General features: G+C 38.0%; 1 protein-coding gene across 1 annotated transcript in view; it reads left to right on the forward strand.

Moving 5' to 3' along the window:
* The window catches only part of LOC136857387 (nose resistant to fluoxetine protein 6), a 276314-nt gene extending 256556 nt beyond the window's left edge, over positions 1 to 19758 (forward strand). Inside the window, exons 11-12 of the mRNA XM_068225046.1 lie at positions 2808 to 2950; positions 18804 to 19758. Coding sequence (XP_068081147.1) covers positions 2808 to 2950; positions 18804 to 18938 — 278 coding nt within the window. The 3' untranslated portion in view covers positions 18939 to 19758. The remainder of the gene's footprint in view (positions 1 to 2807; positions 2951 to 18803) is intronic.
* Positions 19759 to 20169: the final 411 nt, after the last annotated feature.

Below are 20169 nucleotides of genomic sequence, written 5' to 3' on the forward strand. Positions count from 1 at the left end.
TTCTGAGAGTTCCTTATTATTGTAAAATCAAATAAAATTGATAGAAGATATTAGTTAACTTCTTGCTGCCTGCATTGAAAATCTGTCATACATACAGTCAGTTCAATGGCATTCACGGTACTTCGCGAAACATTCCACACAGAGTCCAACATTACATTTGGTGCATACAGCCAATGATTTTTTTTGCACAGCATGCTCCTGCACACCTTCTCTTCTTTTCAGTCTTCACAATGTAGTGTTTGTAGCCATCGTACCTGATGTCGCTTGGAACTCGCTTCTTAGATGTGGAACCTAAGCCAGCATATGGCCTTCCTGTTGCACTTATGGGATTCTTGTATCGATTCAAGTACGTTAGTACAATTTCTCGCCTGAAATCTAGTTGGTTTAGTCTGACTCCTCCTTGCCTTTTCAACTGCCAAGCATTATGGACCGATACATCAATGAGCCAGGACAGAATCGGCCAGTACCATTTCTTATTTCTAATGTTTATCCTGTACATGCCAGTATTCTGTTCCATTCAGTCCACGCAACCCATAAACTTGTTGTATCCTCCAACCATATCAGGACGTTCAATGCAGGTAAACTGTTTGTCTTTTACGAAATATCTCTTTACTGAAGACAATGGTTGTACACCAGCGCAGGTTGATGCCACGGTCACAACAGAGTTATCCACCCATTTTACTACCAGAACCCCATCGTTCTTACACAGAGACTGTTCAAAATGCCCCTCTCTTTCTTGATCATACTTTTATTGGGAGGTAAAGGACAGGTTTTGGGAGGAGGAGTCCTTGTCAACTAGACTCACTTCTGCTTGAGAACGAAGTTGTTGAGAATTTAGGTTGTCAGGTATACCTCCATCCTCATCCCCTGAATCTTCATGCGTCAAAATTGCTGGATCAGGAGGTGCTATGAACACTGTATCTGTTTCTGGGGTACTGTCATCTTGTTTGAAGAGAATGTCGAGAGCCTCCTGAACTGTTAGATCAGAATTTAATATCCTTGACAGTGACCTATGGAGATAATAGAACAGTAGTACAGTACTTCAGTAGTACTCCGTCATGTTCATGATAATAGTAATAATAAAATTTATATTATTATATGTGCTGTTATATTTATGACTGAATACATATTATGCATATAACACAACTGCAATGAATATAATTTGTGACTCTACATCTGCCCACCATGTCCATATGGACACGATAGGATAAACGAGGTCCTGAACACTAGACTAATTGATAATTTGCCATTTAGGCACATAGCCTGTAATAACTACAATGTTTTATACTGCCACAAACAACTAAATAAGAAACTTAAACAAATATGAACTAAGAAAGTTTCTTACTCTCTGTCAGTGTCCATCATTTCCACATCCAAGTTTAAACTCCCAACTCAGAAGCTCATAACTGCCACTCAACAATGAACCAGCATCAGAAAATGAAACATTAGATAGATTAAACTTTCCCTTTCCAGTTTGAATTGTTACCAACCCAAATTGTTAAAGACAAAAATTACCAATGAAGAATTAGGATGATATTACATACGTGTCCATATAGACACGCAGGAAATTTAAGGGTTAACACATTCTTTTTCCTTGTCCCTTGAAGAAACATCTTAATGAGGTTTTACTCTATTTTAATGTAAGGTACCAGTGCACAGTTACATAGGTAGTAAGCAGTGGGTATTGGCAATATTTAACAAAGATAAGAGTAACTTATGGGTAGAAATGTATATTAACATTAATGATGTCAGCTTTTCCATTTCAGTTCGTTGAAGTTCTAAGGACTAATTATAAGTGATACAAAATCATCTAAGATGAAAAATGTATTGTTTTTGTTGCATCTCTCTGTTCTCGTTCAATACTATGTAGAGCAATGTATAAGTTTGTGCAGCTATACTTTGTCCTTTCTCATGGGGGAAGTGTTTATTCTAGTATAGAGTAAATTGTATGTTCACTAGTGAAAAGTAATTTGCATAATAAGTTAGGCATAGAAAGAATTCTTAAACCTGTTAAGACAAAGATTTGACCAAAAGAAATGTAAGTTTACAAGGTATTTATTGTTGTCTGTTCACCCTTGTGATCATTGAATGATATAGGGGAGTTAGGAAATTATGGTGAAGAGCCTATGTACTTCAGATATTTGAAGTCTGTCCAATAGCCTGTCCTCTGTGTATGTGTAATTCAGTGAAAATAGCATTGAGAAGAAGGGGAAGCACGGACTGGCCAAGTTTACTTAGATTCACAGGGAGTTGAAGCAGGAAATCATGATAAACATATTCCTGAATGGCTGAGAGTAGGATATCCAAGAGGGTAGGTTCCCCATTCCCAACTCTCAAACCAGTCTTAAATTAGTGGTTGAAGTAGAAATCAAACCTATGTCAACTAGGCCAAAAGTTACAATGCTAACCCCTAGACCATGACAAAGGTCCACAAATCAATACACACTAGAACTGATAGGAGTCAATGTAAGCAGAAAGAAGCAAGACATATTGAAAGTAATGAAAGAGAAAACTTTGGAAGACTGGACATGAATGTGAACAGCACTACATGGGTTTCTTTAAAAATACTGGGTTGCTCTATTAAAAATTTCTGTAATATGGGCATCTCCCTATGTTGACAAATTGACTAGCTTATACTGGTTTATCTGTACCATAGTTTATAACTATAATGTGTTTAAAATCATTGTAAAATTAGAATTACTGTACTGTATAAATTTCTGTAAGTTCATATGAAACAAACTGTATTTTCAAATACTTCTGTGAAATTTGTCATAATTATTAATATAACTTTTTAAATGCATTTACAGATGTGTATTGCAAAATATGCTCATCACCTATATTTGTGACACTCAGCAGGCTGTCATTTAATGCTTACCTGCTGCATTCCACCGCACAGTTATATGATCAGGGTTCGCTTCGACTTCCTCGCTATTTATCATTTTACGTTACGGTAAGTATATATATTCCAAAGTAATATTAGCATGGATGCATGTTCATCTTCACAATCATTCTAAAATCAGCCATCGCTGTTCTCTTACCTTGATGTGCTAAATCCTATATTAACCATTCCCAAGAAGATCCTGGAAGATATAAATTGTGACTTGAACAAGTTATCAGACTGTGCTTTATCTAAAAAGAGACTGTAAATGTGGCTAAAACAAAATACTTAATCTTTCATAAAACAGTCCATAAGATCATAGCAGCTAACACTGTTACTCTAAAGGACCAAGCAATAAAGAGAGTCAACTCAGCTATGTATCTTGGTATAGTATTAGACTTAACACTTTCCTCGAAAAGCCATATTGATTACGTAATCAGCAAAATTACCCCTTTGATAGGAATAATGCACAGTTACAGTAATTTCTCTCACTAACAATTGAAGTGTACATATTATGCAATGATCCACCCCCATCTAACATACATACTGGTAAGCTTCATTTGGGGAAGATGTAGGAAAGATTATGTTAACCAGTGGCGGCCGGTCAATACGTGCTACCGGGCTCCAGCATGTAGCTTGGAGCTGTAAAGAATTAAGTATTATCGGTACAATTATCTTGGTGCCTTTTCTTTGTTTTGAGTACGGTATGAATTTGTGTTTTGTGAAAATCAGGACGAGATCTGTCGAACACCTAGCTCTGTTCTCCTGGGGAACTCCTATCGTGCTCATGTGAAATGAGCTCTGGCCTGTAGCCTGGAGGAAGCAATACGCAGCGCAGCCAAGCTTGCAACACTTCCCGTAGCCGGTGGAGTATACCATCAACTGGGATCAACTTTCACTGATCCCGTCTATAGTTACTTGTCCTCCCACAAGGGGGTAGAAGTGCTCGATGCCTCCTGCTACCCTGATGTTGAACGTGATAAGCGATTCTGCCACTAGAGAGCAGCATCGTCTGGGCTCAAATGTACAGCGTAACTGGGGGCAATCTGTCGCAAACATAACGTTGTTATTAAGGTAACCAACCAATATCCATCTTCCTTTTGTGTCAAAAATAAGGAATTTGTACCTGAGTCAAAGAATCTTGGACTGACCCTAAATGTTATCCCACATTAGAAGGTAAATTATGCTGGTAATAGAGGAGGTCTCAATGATTCAGTTGGTTGGCAGCACTTTCAGTTGCTTTGTGCGGTATTTGATCTCGCGGTTATATTGTTGGTGCGTGTTTTTCTATTACTGTGTTAGTGTTAAAGTTCATACAGAGATTTATCCAATTATTTATCCACTACAGTGTATATCAAGTGAAATTAAACTAGTGTTCTTAGTGAGGATCTGTATTTCCAATATCCTGTTTGCACTGCAGATTGAAAACAGCGTTAGCGTTTTTTGTAGCACGTAGGACGATTTTTTCACGAGCCGCCACTGATGTTAACAATTTGGAAATCCTACAAAAAAGAGCCATCAGAATCATATATGGATTCCCCTTCCTCAAACCGTCACATGAAGTTTTCAGAGTCAAATATTCTGCCATTCCATAAACAAATTGCATTTTCATCATCTGTCTTTATGTATAAGCTAGACAGGAAATTAACCCACTCTGCTTTTAACTTCTTCCATTTTAGTGAAATTCACAGATATGTAACTAGAGGATCAGTAAGGATATATCTCTCTCACTCTAATTCAGTAAAGTATGGAGTGAAAGGCATAGAATCATCAATGTTTAGGGAATATAATATGTTGCCTCGTGTTATAAAAAACTTAAATCGGTTAAAGGTTTTAAGAAAAAAATCTGAAGGAATATTACTCTTATACAGATATCTTAATATAATGTCTATATTTAATATCTTACAGCCATGTAATATCTGAATATAATTCTGAAAAACTATGCTGCTAACCTGTTAAATAAACAACAACTATGTCTTAGTTATCCAAAAATGTACTTGTCACTTTACTGGAAAAGCTGTTGTAATGAAATGTAATTATTGTGTTGCCTTAAGAAAAGTAGCCGGCCCCGTGGTGTAGGGGTAGCGTGCCTGCCTCTTACCCGGAGGCCCCGGGTTCGATTCCCGGCCAGGTCAGGGATTTTTACCTGGACCTGAGGGCTGGTTCGAGGTCCACTCAGCCTGCGTGATTAGAATTGAGGAGCTATCTGACGGTGAGATGGCGGCCCCGGTCTAGAAAGCCAAGAATAACGGCCGAGAGGATTCGTCGTGCTGACCACACGACACCTCGTAATCTGCAGGCCTTCGGGCTGAGCAGCGGTCGCTTGGTAGGCCAAGGCCCTTCAAGGGCTGTAGTGCCATGGGGTTTGGTTTGGTTCTTAAGAAAAGTATGTACTGTACTATCCCTATCACAAGCCAGAGGCTCATGGGACCTTTAATAAATAAATAAATAAATAAATATATAAATAAATACTCCTGCAACTTTCTACAAGTCTACAAATAATAATTTTTTTTTTTACATTGGAGTGTGGGAAATTTTTCATGAGACACTTATGATGGTCTGCACTCCACAAGCATGTGAGATTCCTACTCACCCACACACCCTTTTCCCATGACGTATATATCCGCCCCAGAACTTATCTCGCATTACTTCAGGGCGGTGTCGTGCTTGTAATTTCTCAGGTTTCTTCTTCCTTTACTGCCGTTCATGAGCATTCAAATCCCTCTTTTTCTGATGCAGGTTGCCTTCTACATATATTTCTACCTGATCCCAAGATTCTTGGTTTCGTAGCAACACCTGCACAATAGTTTCTGGCGTCAGTTCTCCTTGCTCAGCTTCTAAACATCTCTGTGCTGACCAATGATAACATACAAAAAAATATGTGAAGTACATCATCAACATCATTCCAAGAAATTCTTGCCGGATCTCTTCCTCTACCTACTCTGTGTAGAAATTTCTGGAAGTATCCGTGACCCGTCAGGAGCTGTGTAAGATAAAAGTTCACCTCACCATGAGCTCATGCAACCCAATCAGCTGAAATTGGTATCAGCCGCTTAGTTCATTTTCCTCGAGGATCTTCCTCCCGTCTTTGCTGCCATCGTTCCATTCGTTGCCTATAAGCTAGCTCCTTAGCACGCTTCTTTCTGAGCTCCTCTTGAGTTCACCAGACTTCCTTTCTCTCTAAGGCAAGTAAATCAATCGGTGCTACTGCTGCTATTGTAAGAACCGCAGGTTCGGAAACAGTGTGATATGCGCTTGTAATACGCATAGCTAATCTCCACTGTACTGCAGCTCTCCTTCGCTGATACTTTTCAAACTTCAGAGGTTCAGCCCAGACTTCAGCACCATATAGAAGTGTCGAGTGAACTATCGACATCAGAAGTTGTCGTTTGCTAGACTTTGGACCTTTAACGTTGCTCATTAATCTACTCAGTGCAATAGTTGATTTCACCGTGTATGATGAGTCATGGACAAATCACATGCTCTCCAAATAAGCTGCATGGTGAGTTCAACACATTTCTCAGCCACTTCTTTCCCTTTATAACAACAACTTTATTCTCTTGTACTGTCTATTTCATTCTTAAGACAGCAAGAAATTTCTCTCCCTCCATACTTTCTACATTCCACTGTGTTGGTTTATACGATGTAGTATTCATCTGTGGAGATTTGGAAGGACATGAAAAATAATGTACTGGTGATCACTTACCGTGTATTCTTCAATCATCCGCTAGTCATTGATTTTCAACACGATGTTCTCATATACAAAAGTCATACCTGGTATAGTTCCCCTACAACCCGGTCATTGAAAGGTTGGCACATTTCCAATATTAGTGATCATCAAACCCAACCTAGCGGCCATCTCCGTAGTTTGGCGCCCTCTATAGTCGTACTATGACATACCCCATTCTAGTGCTTGGGCATTGAAATCACCAGCAATGATTAAACTGTTGTCAGACCCTTGGAATACATCCTCTAGGTCATCCATCTTAGCCTGAAAATCAAATACTGACTCATTTTTAATAAAATAACAGCTCATGAAAGTATATCTACCAGTGCGGACCCAAACAAAACCATCTCCGCATCCTTGGTTTGATACTGGGCATTTAGCCAAATCTGGTATCCAAATTGTAGCTGTCCAAAAATTATCCACGAACCATCCTGGGTGGTCCCTGTCCTGATAATGTTCACTGAGAAGAAATATGACTACTCCTATCTCAAAGGTCATCTGTGTCAAAAGATCACTGGCCGTTCAACTCCTGTGCATATTTTCCTGAATAACCTGCATCATTTACCACTAGTTTTAGCCTTTTTGAGAGCTTCCCGAAACACTGTGCAGGCTCCTGAGCCAAGAACATGACTTTGATTAGCTTCGTCAACATTAATGTCTGTACAAATTATGCATCTCAGATTTGCTTTGCAATCTACCGCCCTATGCCCAGCTTCTCCGCACTTAAAACAAAGTTTGCTCGTATCTGCACCTTTGCAGTTTGGTGCATGATGCCCATATGAGAGACATTGAAAGCAGCGAGGTACCATGATCGTTTTTTGAATTCTACAATCCAACCAACCTATTTTAATTTTACCAATTTTCAAAAGTTTACGAGCCTCCTTATCTTCTATCTCAACAATAGCAAGTTTTTGCCTTCTACTGTTCAGATTATTAATTGAGACTTTCAGTTCTCCTTTGAAATTCTGAAGATGCTGTCTTATAGCTTCCTCTACATCTATAGCAGTGGTGATACTGTCCATGTCCCAAATTTCCAAGGTAGTGCCCAGATCAAAGTCTTCACATCACCTTCCGTTCCAAAGACATCTCTCAAAGATTTATTAAAATTGTCCCTGTTCTTGTTTTGTGTGCTTTTATTAAACTTGAGAAGAATTGCCCCAGTCTGAGTTTTACGAATAGATTGAATGCTCACACTGGTGTCTTCCGGTTTTATTTTACCCCAAATACCTTTCATAATATTTGCAAAAGTCTTGCCATTTGTTGGTTTGATAAGATCAGCATCTGAACGATCTCTTGGTTTTTAAATGGGTCCATTTATCTTGGTTTTTCCCACTATCAATGACCTCCATTCTGTCAGAATCCACCCCATCTATTAAAGGTTGAATATCTTTATCCTCCTTCATTTCCCTCTTCTTGTTTTTCTTGTAGGCAACCTTTACCCATTTCTCCTTTTCTTTCTCCTCGTTTGTCACTAATGGTGTCGCAGGCAATTCATTCATCTGTACGGTTGTTTGTTCCTGTTTTATATTTTCCCTAGCTCTCTTCCAGGATGTCCTGCATACCACTCCAGCATCAAGAGCTTCCTCCAATTTTCATAAGCCATTCTGAATTTCCATCTTTTCTTGAGCAGAATAACCAGAATGCTTTGCACCAATTCCCTAACGATCTCAAGATGTTCCTTCTTCTTACACTGTTTGTCCATTATCATTTCCTCACTCCTCTTCCCATTAGGTACTTGGGTCATATCCTGTGTTTCAAAACTGGCACATTCAACTATGTTCTCACTGCTATTCTGACATGAGAGAGAGAACTCTACTGGATCTCCCTGATCTTCTGCCTCCGTCATCATGCAAGAAAGGAATCTAACTGGCTGTGACTGAGGCATGGCGGCAAGAGATTCTGTCTTTGATGTCGCATGTTCTTTGAAAGCAACTTATAACCTATAATCCTGATTGATCAAACACTTATCTACAATTAATTTGTCTACAAGTTGACAAAGGGATTTGATAAAGCTGTAAATCAATACTGCGGGTACTAGAAGAATATTCTTTTTTTTTTTTGCTATGGGCTTTACGTCGCACCGACACAGATAGGTCTTATGGCGACGATGGGACAGGAAAGGCCTAGGAGTTGGAAGGAAGCGGCCGTGGTCTTAATTAAGGTACAGCCCCAGCATTTGCCTGGTATGAAAATGGGAAACCACGGAAAACCATTTTCAGGGCTGCCGATAGTGGGATTCGAACCTACTATCTCCCGGATGCAAGCTCACAGCCGCGTGCCTCTACGCGCACGGCCAACTCGCCCGGTGAGAAGAATATTCTAGCTCAGCTTCCAGTGACGCATATCATTAATTACTTACGAATACATCATAAGAAGTGCACACAGATATTTACCCATCTTTCCATCACACAAATAATAATAATAATAATAATAATAATAATAGTAATAATAGTAATAATAATAATAATAATAATAATAATAACAACAACAACCTGTGGCCCTACCTAAGATGAATTTTTTTTTTTGGCTAGTTGCTTTACGTCGCACTGACACAGATAGATCTTATGGCGATGATGGGACAGGAAAGGGCTAGGAGTGGGAAGGAAGCGGCCATGGCTTTAATTAAGGTACAGCCCCAGCATTTGCCTGGTGTGAAAATGGGAAACCATAGAAAACCATTTTCAGGGCTGCCAACAGTGGGGTTCGAACCTACTATCTCCCGAATACTGGATACTGGCCGCACTTAAGCGACTCCAGCTATCGAGCTCGGTAAGATGAATTCTGATGTTCAAGATGACACAAACGTTCAGCCCCCAAACCAGAGGAATTTACCAATGAAGGTTAAAATCCCCGACCCGGCCAAGAATCAAATCCAGGACCCAATGTACCATAGGCCAGCATTCTAACCATTTAGCTATAGAGCCAGACAGTCTACAAGTGAGAAAAACCATTTTTCTTACATCATACAATCATGCAATCCAATCATAAGTGCTCGTAAGTAGGTAATTCCCTGAAACTTCCTAAGAATATACATTATCTTTATAAGTAACAATATGTAGATAAGAGAAAGGAAAGGCTACAAACGGTGGAAAGATTTATACCTCACAAAGAGGATAAGAATTATTGACCTACAGGAAAAGGACAATAAAGATATCACAGATAAAGCATCGTCAAATGGAAGTATTACGGTAGCTATGAATTCATGGTCATCATGTACTTCTCCTAAGTTGTCAGCGCAGGGGAAGGGGGGGCATAAAAATCTGTTTTTGTATCTCTAAGTCTAAACTACATGTCTCTTTGCTGGCTCTAGTCTTTCCATACTCTTTCTCTAAAAAGATATCTGTGTGATTCCTTTGAACCAAACAGTTATTCTATTTACATATATCCTACACAGAGCAAATTATTTCAATTGATGGGAAAAGGTACTCTTTCACAAAAAAATGACTGATGTTTGCATCTTGAACAAACAGTTGATATTTCCAGCATTCTTTTCATTTCAATATTAGCAATACCATGCAGCAGCATCAAGCATCTTAAGGCAGATTAAGTGAAAGTTGTTCAATTTTGTGAACAAGAATAGTTTTAAATCCTTTAATCAAAATGGCCTCCTGATAAGTTATATTCTTGGTTATAGAAGATGTGTGCAAGCCAAGGGAACTACTGTGATAGGTTTCTGTACCATATTTCTATATCATGAAATTGGGACGATGTTAGATTTTTCAACAATGAAATCGAGACATCAGTCAAGCAAAGAGAGGGTGGATGTAGAGAGGGGAGCTATAATATATAGTGTATATATATATGTACTGCTGTCTGTTCTTAAAGCTAAAACAATTCATTGAAAAAACTCCAGCTAGAATACAAGACTTTACATACTTACACAACATTATAGACACTAGCATCAGAAAGTTTAGACTCACCTACAAAAATCAATAATTTTCTTAAGTAATTGTTTTCTGTGCGGTACTTTAGTTCTGCTACTTATGTATAGATGCTTTCAGCACTTTCATAAATCTGTTTCAGTGCATATTGCGAGATTTTACTTTATCTTTTCAATGAAGTTGACAGATTTATGGTCCCCATCTCTTACTGCCTGCTTCTACCTGGATAACTTCCGGCCTTTTCCCAGATAATAAACATGCCTCTCTCATGTGATTACTTGGATAACTTCCGGCCCTTTCCCAGGTAATAAACATGCCTCTGTCACGTGATTACTTGCCCTTCTTGTATCCTCGCTGTCTTGGAAGTCGATAGTTAGCCTACAGAAGTTATCCTGAACAGTTGTATGTTAATCTCTGTTGATATAGTTGATTGCCATAGGGAATCTGAAATATTTGTCCTGAATGAGTAAATTTATAATACCATTTTAAATGGTCTGTTATTGTACATTATAAATTTTCCAGCTAACTCATTCCTGGTTGCCAGCGTTTTGCCCCCATGTGCTAGGTTGGGCACATCAGTTGGTACCTAGCACACCTACCAAGACGCTGGCTAGTGCATACCGTGGAGGCCAGTGTGTAGGCTACTTGGTGCCACCGGCAGTGTCAATGCACCATGAGAGACAAATAGTGCATTGGCACTGCCGGTGACTCCAAGTAGCCTACACAGTGGCCTCCACGGTATGCACTAGCCAGCGTCTTGGTAGGTGTGCTAGGTACCAACTGATGAGCCCAACCTAGCACATGGGGGTGAAATGCTGGCAACCAGAAATGAGTTAGCTGGAAAATTTATAATGTCCAATAATGGACCATTTAAACTGGTATTTAAAAAAATTGGTATTATTCTTTAATCTCTATACCAGATTGTTTATTTTCTACGTTGTTGTTATCTGGGCATACCTACGTTAACAACACACATCAAACAATCGAATATGGGGAAGAAGGCTAATATAACCCAAGAAAACAGGGCCAAGGCTTCTGCTTTGTCTCACTGCAGAAAAATTGAACATTTCAGAGTGCAGTGTTCGCAGAGCAGTGAAACATAGAGAGGAAAGGGGTAGTCATGAGGATTGACCACGCAGTGGACGTCCAAGAAAGACTTCTAAAATTGAAGATAACCGTATTTTAATCCTCAGCAAGCATGGCAGAAGGCATACAGCAGTAGATATTTGTTCGGAGATAAATAAAACAAGAGAACAACCTGTGTCTGTGACAACAGTGAAAAATTGTTTGTTCAAGGCGGGATTGTTTGGTCGAGTAGCAGTACACAGAAACCAAAGTTGAAAACTGTACACAAGCAGAAAAGGCTACGATGGGCCAAATGCATGCTAAGTGGACCGCTGAACAATGGAAAAGGCTGCTTTGGATGGATGAATCTAAATTTGAAAAATTTAGTTCCAATCATCGCCGCCCTGGCGAAAGGGTTATAGAATCCTGCATAATTCAGTCTGTGAAGTATGAAAGAAGAAATGTGATACTGTGGGGATGTTTTGGAAATAGTCAGGTTGGTGATTTGGTGAAAGTAGAGGGAATACTGGAAAAGAAACAATATCACCGTATCCTTTCACGCAATGCCGTGCCATCTGGAATGAAGCTTATTGGTGAAGGATTTGTTCTACAGCATAACAATGATCCTAAACACGCCTCTCATTTGTGCAAGCAGTATCTGGAAAGGAAGCAAGCTGAAGGAAAATTGTAATTAATGGTCTGGCCTCCTCAATCACCCAATCTGTCACCTATTGAACTTTTGTGGGAAGAACTTGACAGGAAAGTGAAAGAAAAGGCACCAGGCAGTGTGGATAGGTTGTGGCAATGTCTGTTAGAAACCTGGGAATGTATAAATACCAAGACTTTGGAAAAATGAACAGCTAGAATGCCATGCATCTGTAAAGCAGTAATCAAAGCAAAGGGTGGGCAGATTGATGAACAGGCAGTGTGATTGCTTCTTAAGATATTGTAATTCTGTTTCTAGCTCCCCGTGAATGATCAGTGTAAAGGAAAATCTAGTGAAATGTGTAATAAAACTAGTTAGTTCTAAAAATGAAGGTATTTCCATGTTGATTTTCAACAAATAGTCCCTATCTTTCATGGTAAGTGAAAATTCATGGGCGAGTCTAAACTTGCTGACGCTAGTGTATGTACTAATTTTTATATAAATAATAAGTAATGGTTCGTCTGCTGAAAGGTATAAAATAGCAGGGAGGGATTCAGTTAGATGGAAATGTAGTAAGCAGTCTGGCCTATGCTGATGACTTGGTCTTAATGGCAGATTGTGCCGAAAGTCTGCAGTCTAATATCTTGGAACTTGAAAATAGGTGCAATGAGTATGGTATGAAAATTAGCCTTTTGAAGACTAAATAGATGTCAGTAAGTAAGAAATTCAACAGAATTGAATGTCAGATTGGTGATACAAAGCTAGAACAGGTCGATAATTTCAAGTATTTAGGTTGTGTGTTCTCCCAGGATGGTAATATAGTAAGTGAGATTGAATCAAAGTGTAGTAAAGCTAATGCAGTGAGCTCGCAGTTGCGATCAAGTGTATTCTGTAAGAAGGAAGTCAGCTCCCAGACGAAACTATCTATACATCGGTCTGTTTTCAGACCAACTTTGCTTTACGGGAGCGAAAGCTGTGTGGACTCAGGATATCCTACTCATAATTTAGAAGTAACAGGCATGAAAGTAGGGAGAATGTGAAGGGTTGGATGCAAGAACCAGGCAGCTCCATTTTTCTAACTTTTCAGGAGCAAGATAAAACTGTATAAAATAAGTATGAATGATGGTATAAATACTTATTTCTGTCAGTATGTTAACCCTCTACTGCATGAATTTTTTTTGTTTCCGTTTGGTGAAGAAAATTTCAAGCTTTAATGTTCAACATACGTTCAGTGTATTAGATGTACAAGCAATTCTTAACTGGGGCTGATAGCTTAACACTCATATGTGATGTGGATTGCCATAGTTGAATATATATACGATTTTTCTCTATTTTATGCTAAGCTTTTAACATTCAAAGACTGAACATTACTACCTACTGGCCATGGGTACGTACAGCAAGGCGCAAGTACAACTTGCAGAATCGTAGGCCGGTAATGTCTTTGAGGTTGAGCCAGAGGTACTCCTGAAGCCTGTGGTAATGTGATGGGGAGGGCCCATGTAAAATAAACAGTGGTTGGTTCGCGTGGATGTTGACGGGGTGGAAGGAGTACCTTTGGTTGTAGGTTGTAGTATGTTAATTATGACCTCCTTGATACATTTAGTCTGTATTGTAGCAGAATTTTCAATTTTCTTGTCTTTTATAGCAATAAATTAATTTTGGAGCCACCTGGTTCTTGCATAGAAAATGTTTAATTCAGTGATTTCTGTAGTTTTACTTACCAAAAACTGTATTTTTGCAAATTAAATTACAGTATTTCAATATGTAAACACTTCATAATAAGTCACAGAAATTTTAAGAACCTTAAATATTAAAATATTAAGTGTATCCACTATTACAGTATGACAGTTGATGTTATTCACTTCCAGATGAGGTGTTCACATTATTTTCTCTTGATTGGCTGGTTATGTTGTTGTAATGCCACTTGTCAGTGGGAGGTACATAGCGTTTGGCCAGTACCATTACATCCCGAAATTCTGCTTCCTTGATGTGCAGGGCTTCTGGATACAGTTTCTGACTCACGTGAAGAAACTTTGGAGTACTGTTCTTTTTCAAGTGAGGAAACTCTTGTAGAGAAAAACCTGATGCATTCATTGAACATTTAACAGTTTCACAAAATTCTTCACTATGAATAAACAACCAATATTTTGAAATGGAGAACTTCTCTTTACCTACACCACTATCATTCTTCATGAAGGATTCTTCAAAAGTACCTTTATAGTCTAGAAAGCTGTCTCTCTCAATTTGTTTGACAACAAATTTTGAGCTTGACACTCTTATGAGGTTCGCATAGTCATTAGGAACATACAGTCTTTCTCTCTTCCATTTTTGTTTTTTTACCATTCCAAAGCTTCGGCACCAGTGAAGATGCACTGAACTAAAATCGATAGAAGAATCAGGTAGCTCCTGGAGCTGCCTTGTTCTTGCATTAAAATTATGATGAATGCTATCTCCATGTGGCTCCTTTTCCTTTGTATCGCCAATGGAAGTCATTGGAGTTGCATGGTTCTTGCATAGATTTGTGCGCCTATTTGTTTACATTCGATATATATGAAAATGTCCATTTTGACGAAAAGTGGAGCTGCCTGGTTCTTGCATCCAACCCTTCGATTGCTGGGACAAACAGGTGGGAACAATGGCAGGTGGGTACTCAGAATGAGAAAATAAAGGCTAATTTAGGAATGAACTTGATGGATAAAGCTGTACGCATAAATCAGCTTCGATGGTGAGGTCATGTGAGGCGAATTGAGGAGGATAGGTTACCTAGGAGAATAATAAACTCTGTTATGGAGGGTTAGAGAAGTAGAGGGAGACCAAGATGACGATGGTTAGACTCAGTTTCTAACGATTTAAAGATAAGAGGTATAGAACTAAATGAGGCCACAGCACTAGTTGCAAATAGAAGATTATGGCAATGTTTATTAAATTCACAGAGACTTGCAGACTTAACGCCGAAAGGCATAACAGACTATAATGATTATGTATGTATGTATGTATGTATGTATGTATGTATGTATGTATGTATGTATGTATGTAAGGCAACTTGCATATTGATGCGCTGCACTTCGACTGTGGTTACTGTTGTTTTCTGAAGAATGAATCTTCATTAGGACAACCTTTTTATCACACAACATTTTATAAAAATCAACACATGTGTAATCAAAGTTGACTTTATTGACTAAGACAGATTTGAGGGTTTGCACTGATAGATGAGTTTTGTCACTAGCTTGCAAACTATGCATTAGCAAAAACACTCATTCTGTTACGGTGCTGGTTCGCAAGAAACAAAGAAGAAATTCAATCAGTTTCAGGGTATTTGAATATGGGACATTATTGACATTAAAATGGGAAATTATTTCCAATCGGCATTCACCTGGCAAAGTTCTTTTAGAACTTCAATTTACCAACATTTCTGATGTAACATACTATTTATCATCATAAACCAATCTCATCTATTGTCATGAAGGCTGCCAAAGATTTTAGTTGGATTACTCTTCAGGACATATTTTCAAAGGGCACAATCCATTTACTTGAATATTCCATTGCAGTTTAGTAAGATGTATAGATATATTGCAATGTCGCTTAAAATAGGGGTTTCCAGTACATATTTGCATTGTTTGCATCCTCATCGATGTATTATTGTACTGTAATGAAGTCTGAATCATGAAAATATTTTATGGAATAGCGTGAATCCATTTTTTCAATGTGTAACATCTTCAAGAAATTTAAAAGGCCTTACATAGTGCGTTGCTTTAATTGACAGCCAAATTTGCTCTTACAACCAAGTTCAGCACTGGAACTAGGCACAGCTATGCACTAAAATATATAATTTTGAACTTAAGTTGTAAATCTGAAGAAAACAACTCAATCTCTCAATTACTGTATTGAAGAGAATGGCACAAGCTGCTGACAGCCGCATGTCACTACGATGTTGCCAAGTTTCTCACACCACAGCCTTGTACTATAGATGGCTATGGTTCTAACTACTACATATGTGTGTCATCAAATGGTTCTTGAGTTTAGCGAAGAATAACTAAACATAAACATGTCATATTTGGGCCTATATAGAATCTTTCTTTCCTTTCTAATAACATTTGAAGTAAAAATCAATGTAATTTAGATAAATATATAACACTAGCTGTAGAACCCGCATTGCCCGGGTAGTTTTTGAATGTTTACTTTAAGATTTGTATTACCAGTTAGTTATGTGTGAAGTGAATTTTTATAGAATTCCTTTTTGATATGTTGATTTTATGATCTATTATGTAGTTTTAGAGTTATTTAGATGTATTTGATTTCAAGTTATAGTTTATTAATTTTTGAGTTTAACTTTGTCCTTGTGGAAGCTCGAATTGACTGGGAAGTATTTGATCCTTTCAAAAAATAATAAATGATAACTATATGTATTTACCTGCGGTGCGATAGATATTATTTCAACTGTCTTTGATACTGTTATCAGTCAGCCTTGCAACCCCAAAAGCAGTGGATTCAACACTAATCTCGGCCATTGTAGGTGATTTACTTTTAAGCCCCTCTCAGCCTCCCATCTCAGTGGAGGCTGAATGTGGACTTAAACAGTATCCAGAACATCACACTTTTTTTTGCTATTTGCTTTACGTCGCACCAACACAAATATGTCTTATGGCGACGATGGGATAGGAAAGGCCTAGGAACTGGAAGGAAGTGGCCGTGGCCTTAATTAAGGTACAGCCTCGGCATTTGCCTGGTGTGAAAATGGGAAACCACGAAAAACCATCTTCAGGGCTGCCGACAACCCACTATCTCCCGATTACAACGTCACAATTCCTCTCAGTGACACACAAATAATGGATTCAACATTAACATTGGTTATTTTCCATTATTTTTACATATCATCCCCTCACATTCCCCAGTGCGAGCAGAGTTTGGGATGTTTTATCTCCATTGTATTATTTTGCAGATGGTAAGTAATATGTGTACCAAGTTTTGTTGAGACCTATTATGGAACATACCCACATACATCCATAATGTCAGTTATTTTTACATTCATTTTCACCCTTCTCAAACTCCCGACTGATTGCGGCTGAAGTATGACATAATCATGCAGAGTGGCACAGTTCAACTCAGTGACCTCATAAACAATATATTCGACATTAATATCAGTCATTTTCATTTATTTTTATATTTCACCACCTCCCATAGGAGTGCTAGGAGTGTTTTACCCCAACATTATTATTTTCAGATAGTAAGTCATGTGTGTACCAATATCGTATGAGGGCTATGCTGGAAGGAACACACATACATTCATAATTTCTGTCATTTTGGACATTTTCTTTTCCACCCCTTCTCATCTCCATGCCAATGGGGGATGAGCATTGACTTCAACGACATCCGGATTGTCATTATTCACCTCATCGACCCCGAAAACTATGGACTGTACATTAATATTTGCTGTTGTCTATTAGTTTTATATTTCATCCCTTTTTCTGAGTTTTTTATAATTCACCCCCACTCCAAAGGGTGCTAGGGGTATCTTACCCCTCCATAGTAATTTCTTCCAGATAGTAGAAATTGCTTCAATAGTCGTGAAGAGTATGGTTTGGTCGTTTTTAATTATATTTATATTTCAACCCCTCCCCTGGGGTTTCCAAACTTAGATGACAGCTACACTGGAAAATACATACATACATCCATAATCTCAGTCATTTTGGTCATTTTACTTTTTCACCCTTTCTCACCCCTATGCCAAACGGGGCTGAACTTGGGCCAAAAATATTCTGGAGTGTTTCTGTTCATCTCAGTAAACCCTAAAACTTCGGATTCAACATTATTTTATATTATTTTCATATCTTAAACCCCCTCGCCCCCCATCAGAACGGGGGCTGAACTTGGACTTATAAAAAATCTGGAGTGTCACTATTCATCTTAGTGATCCCCAAAACTATGGATGTGACACTTGTTTTGATTTTTATTTTTATATTTTTATATCTCACTCTCCCCTCATCCTCCACCCCAAAGGGGACTGAACTTAGATTTTTAAAATCCAGAGTGTCACTATTCAGCTCAGGAGTGTGCAGTAAAGACAGTTTATTTCAATTAGGAACAGCAACTCACAAGTATTCTTATTCCAATAAATACTCACAAGAGGAATTTCAAACACCAAGGAGAAACAGAAGATGCCGTGAGATTTTGACAGTTCATAACATTACATGTGATAAAATGCTGGGTTGAGTGGCTCAGACGGTTGAGGCGCTGGCCTTCTGACCCCAACTTGGCAGGTTTGATCCTTGTTCAGTCTGGTGGTATTTGAAGGTACTCAAATACATCAGCCTCGTGTCAGTAGATTTACTGGCACGTAAAAGAACTCCTGCGAGACAAAATTCCGGCACCTTGGCGTCTCTGAAAATGTCAAAGTAGTTAGTGGATGTAAAGCAAATAACATTATTATCATTAGTTTATAATATGGTTGAACTAAAGCTAGTGAATGATCTCTCATTTCATACAGAGCAGATTCTGGTTAGTTTGAACAGTAGCTAATTAATTTGTACCTTACCATTTTACAACACAGTATATTCAAAACGTGCTATAATCTGAACAGTTAAATATAAAATGTTCTTATTTTTTCAGACTTGGGATGTTACTGGAGACATAACTATTGCTTACCTCTTGGCCCTTGCCATGGCTTTAATGGTAGAAATGCCGCTACGACATCTTTTCAAGATGCTCATCTTTGGGAGGAAGGTCAAGAAAGAAGAAAGCTAATATCAGAAAGTCAGTATAGTGGTGGTAGCAGTAATAGTACTGACTACCTACTAATTTATACATTCACATTGAATGTTTAATTATGATGAACTACGTGTACTTAAATATTGTGATAGAGATTTCCAGACCATCTCATCATAAGAATACCATAGTTCAACAGTATACAAGGAAAGCTGGATTTGTAATTATGTATATACAATCTAGTGGACATAATTATGAAGTATTTTCATATATGAGTACAAATTATACCTTATATTCCTCAATATTTTTGAGGTAATGACATTTTTTAAGGAAAGCTACTGATTGGAAATGAGGACACGCAGAGGAGACGGGTAGCATTCACTGAACGTGTTGTCTTTGAAAATCAAGTATTTTTAAATAGGAGTTAAGATTTTTTGCCTACCCATTAACTTCTCCAAGAATGTAATATTTTTATGATACAGTATATGGCCATAAATGGCTTAGGCTGAAGAAGAATGGAAGATGATGGTTGCCTAGTTGTATTTCCTCTTAAAACAATAATTACCACCACCATCACCTGAAAAAATGTACCTGGGAAATGTTCCAGTTAAAATGAATTTAAGAAGATAATAAAAATTACCCTAAGAAACAACAACAACAATTATTTACATCTGTTCATTTTTAATGCACAATTAAGTTACACCAATATTTATTTTTATAGGCAGGGATGGTCATTTTTGTGTTATTTCTCTTGAAATTGTTGTCAAAGATGTTGTTTTAAACATCCACAACTGTTAAGAAAACAACTATGCTGTATATATTTTTGTTCAAATGTGAATTGTTCATTGTACAGATTAAAAAAATTGAACTATTTATACTGTGGTTATCAGTTTTGCATAACGTTCAAAGATCCAACACATTCATTTCTTATTTTTCATTTATCCTGGTCATGCAAATTGACTCCAAGTGTGATGAAATTCTCCATACTGACAGTGCAATCTCCTAATCACTCATGATCTCCCAAGACAACAGCATCTTGACAGCAAGTCTTAATCTGTCACTTGGATGTTATACCATTAGTTTTCCTTTTACCACCACTAAATCCTTGTAGACCCTCTGCTAATAATGAAACCAAGATATAGTGTGCTGATGATATGAACACTTACAATTTCCTTAATTGAGGCATTCTCATATTCATCATATTTATAAACATTTTTCCTCCCTAGCAGTATATAAAATATTAATAATTTAGAGGTCATCATTGTTATCC

The sequence above is a fragment of the Anabrus simplex genome, chromosome 1 (genome assembly GCF_040414725.1).
Source record: "Anabrus simplex isolate iqAnaSimp1 chromosome 1, ASM4041472v1, whole genome shotgun sequence".
In the NCBI taxonomy this organism is placed as follows: Eukaryota; Metazoa; Arthropoda; class Insecta; order Orthoptera; family Tettigoniidae; genus Anabrus; species Anabrus simplex.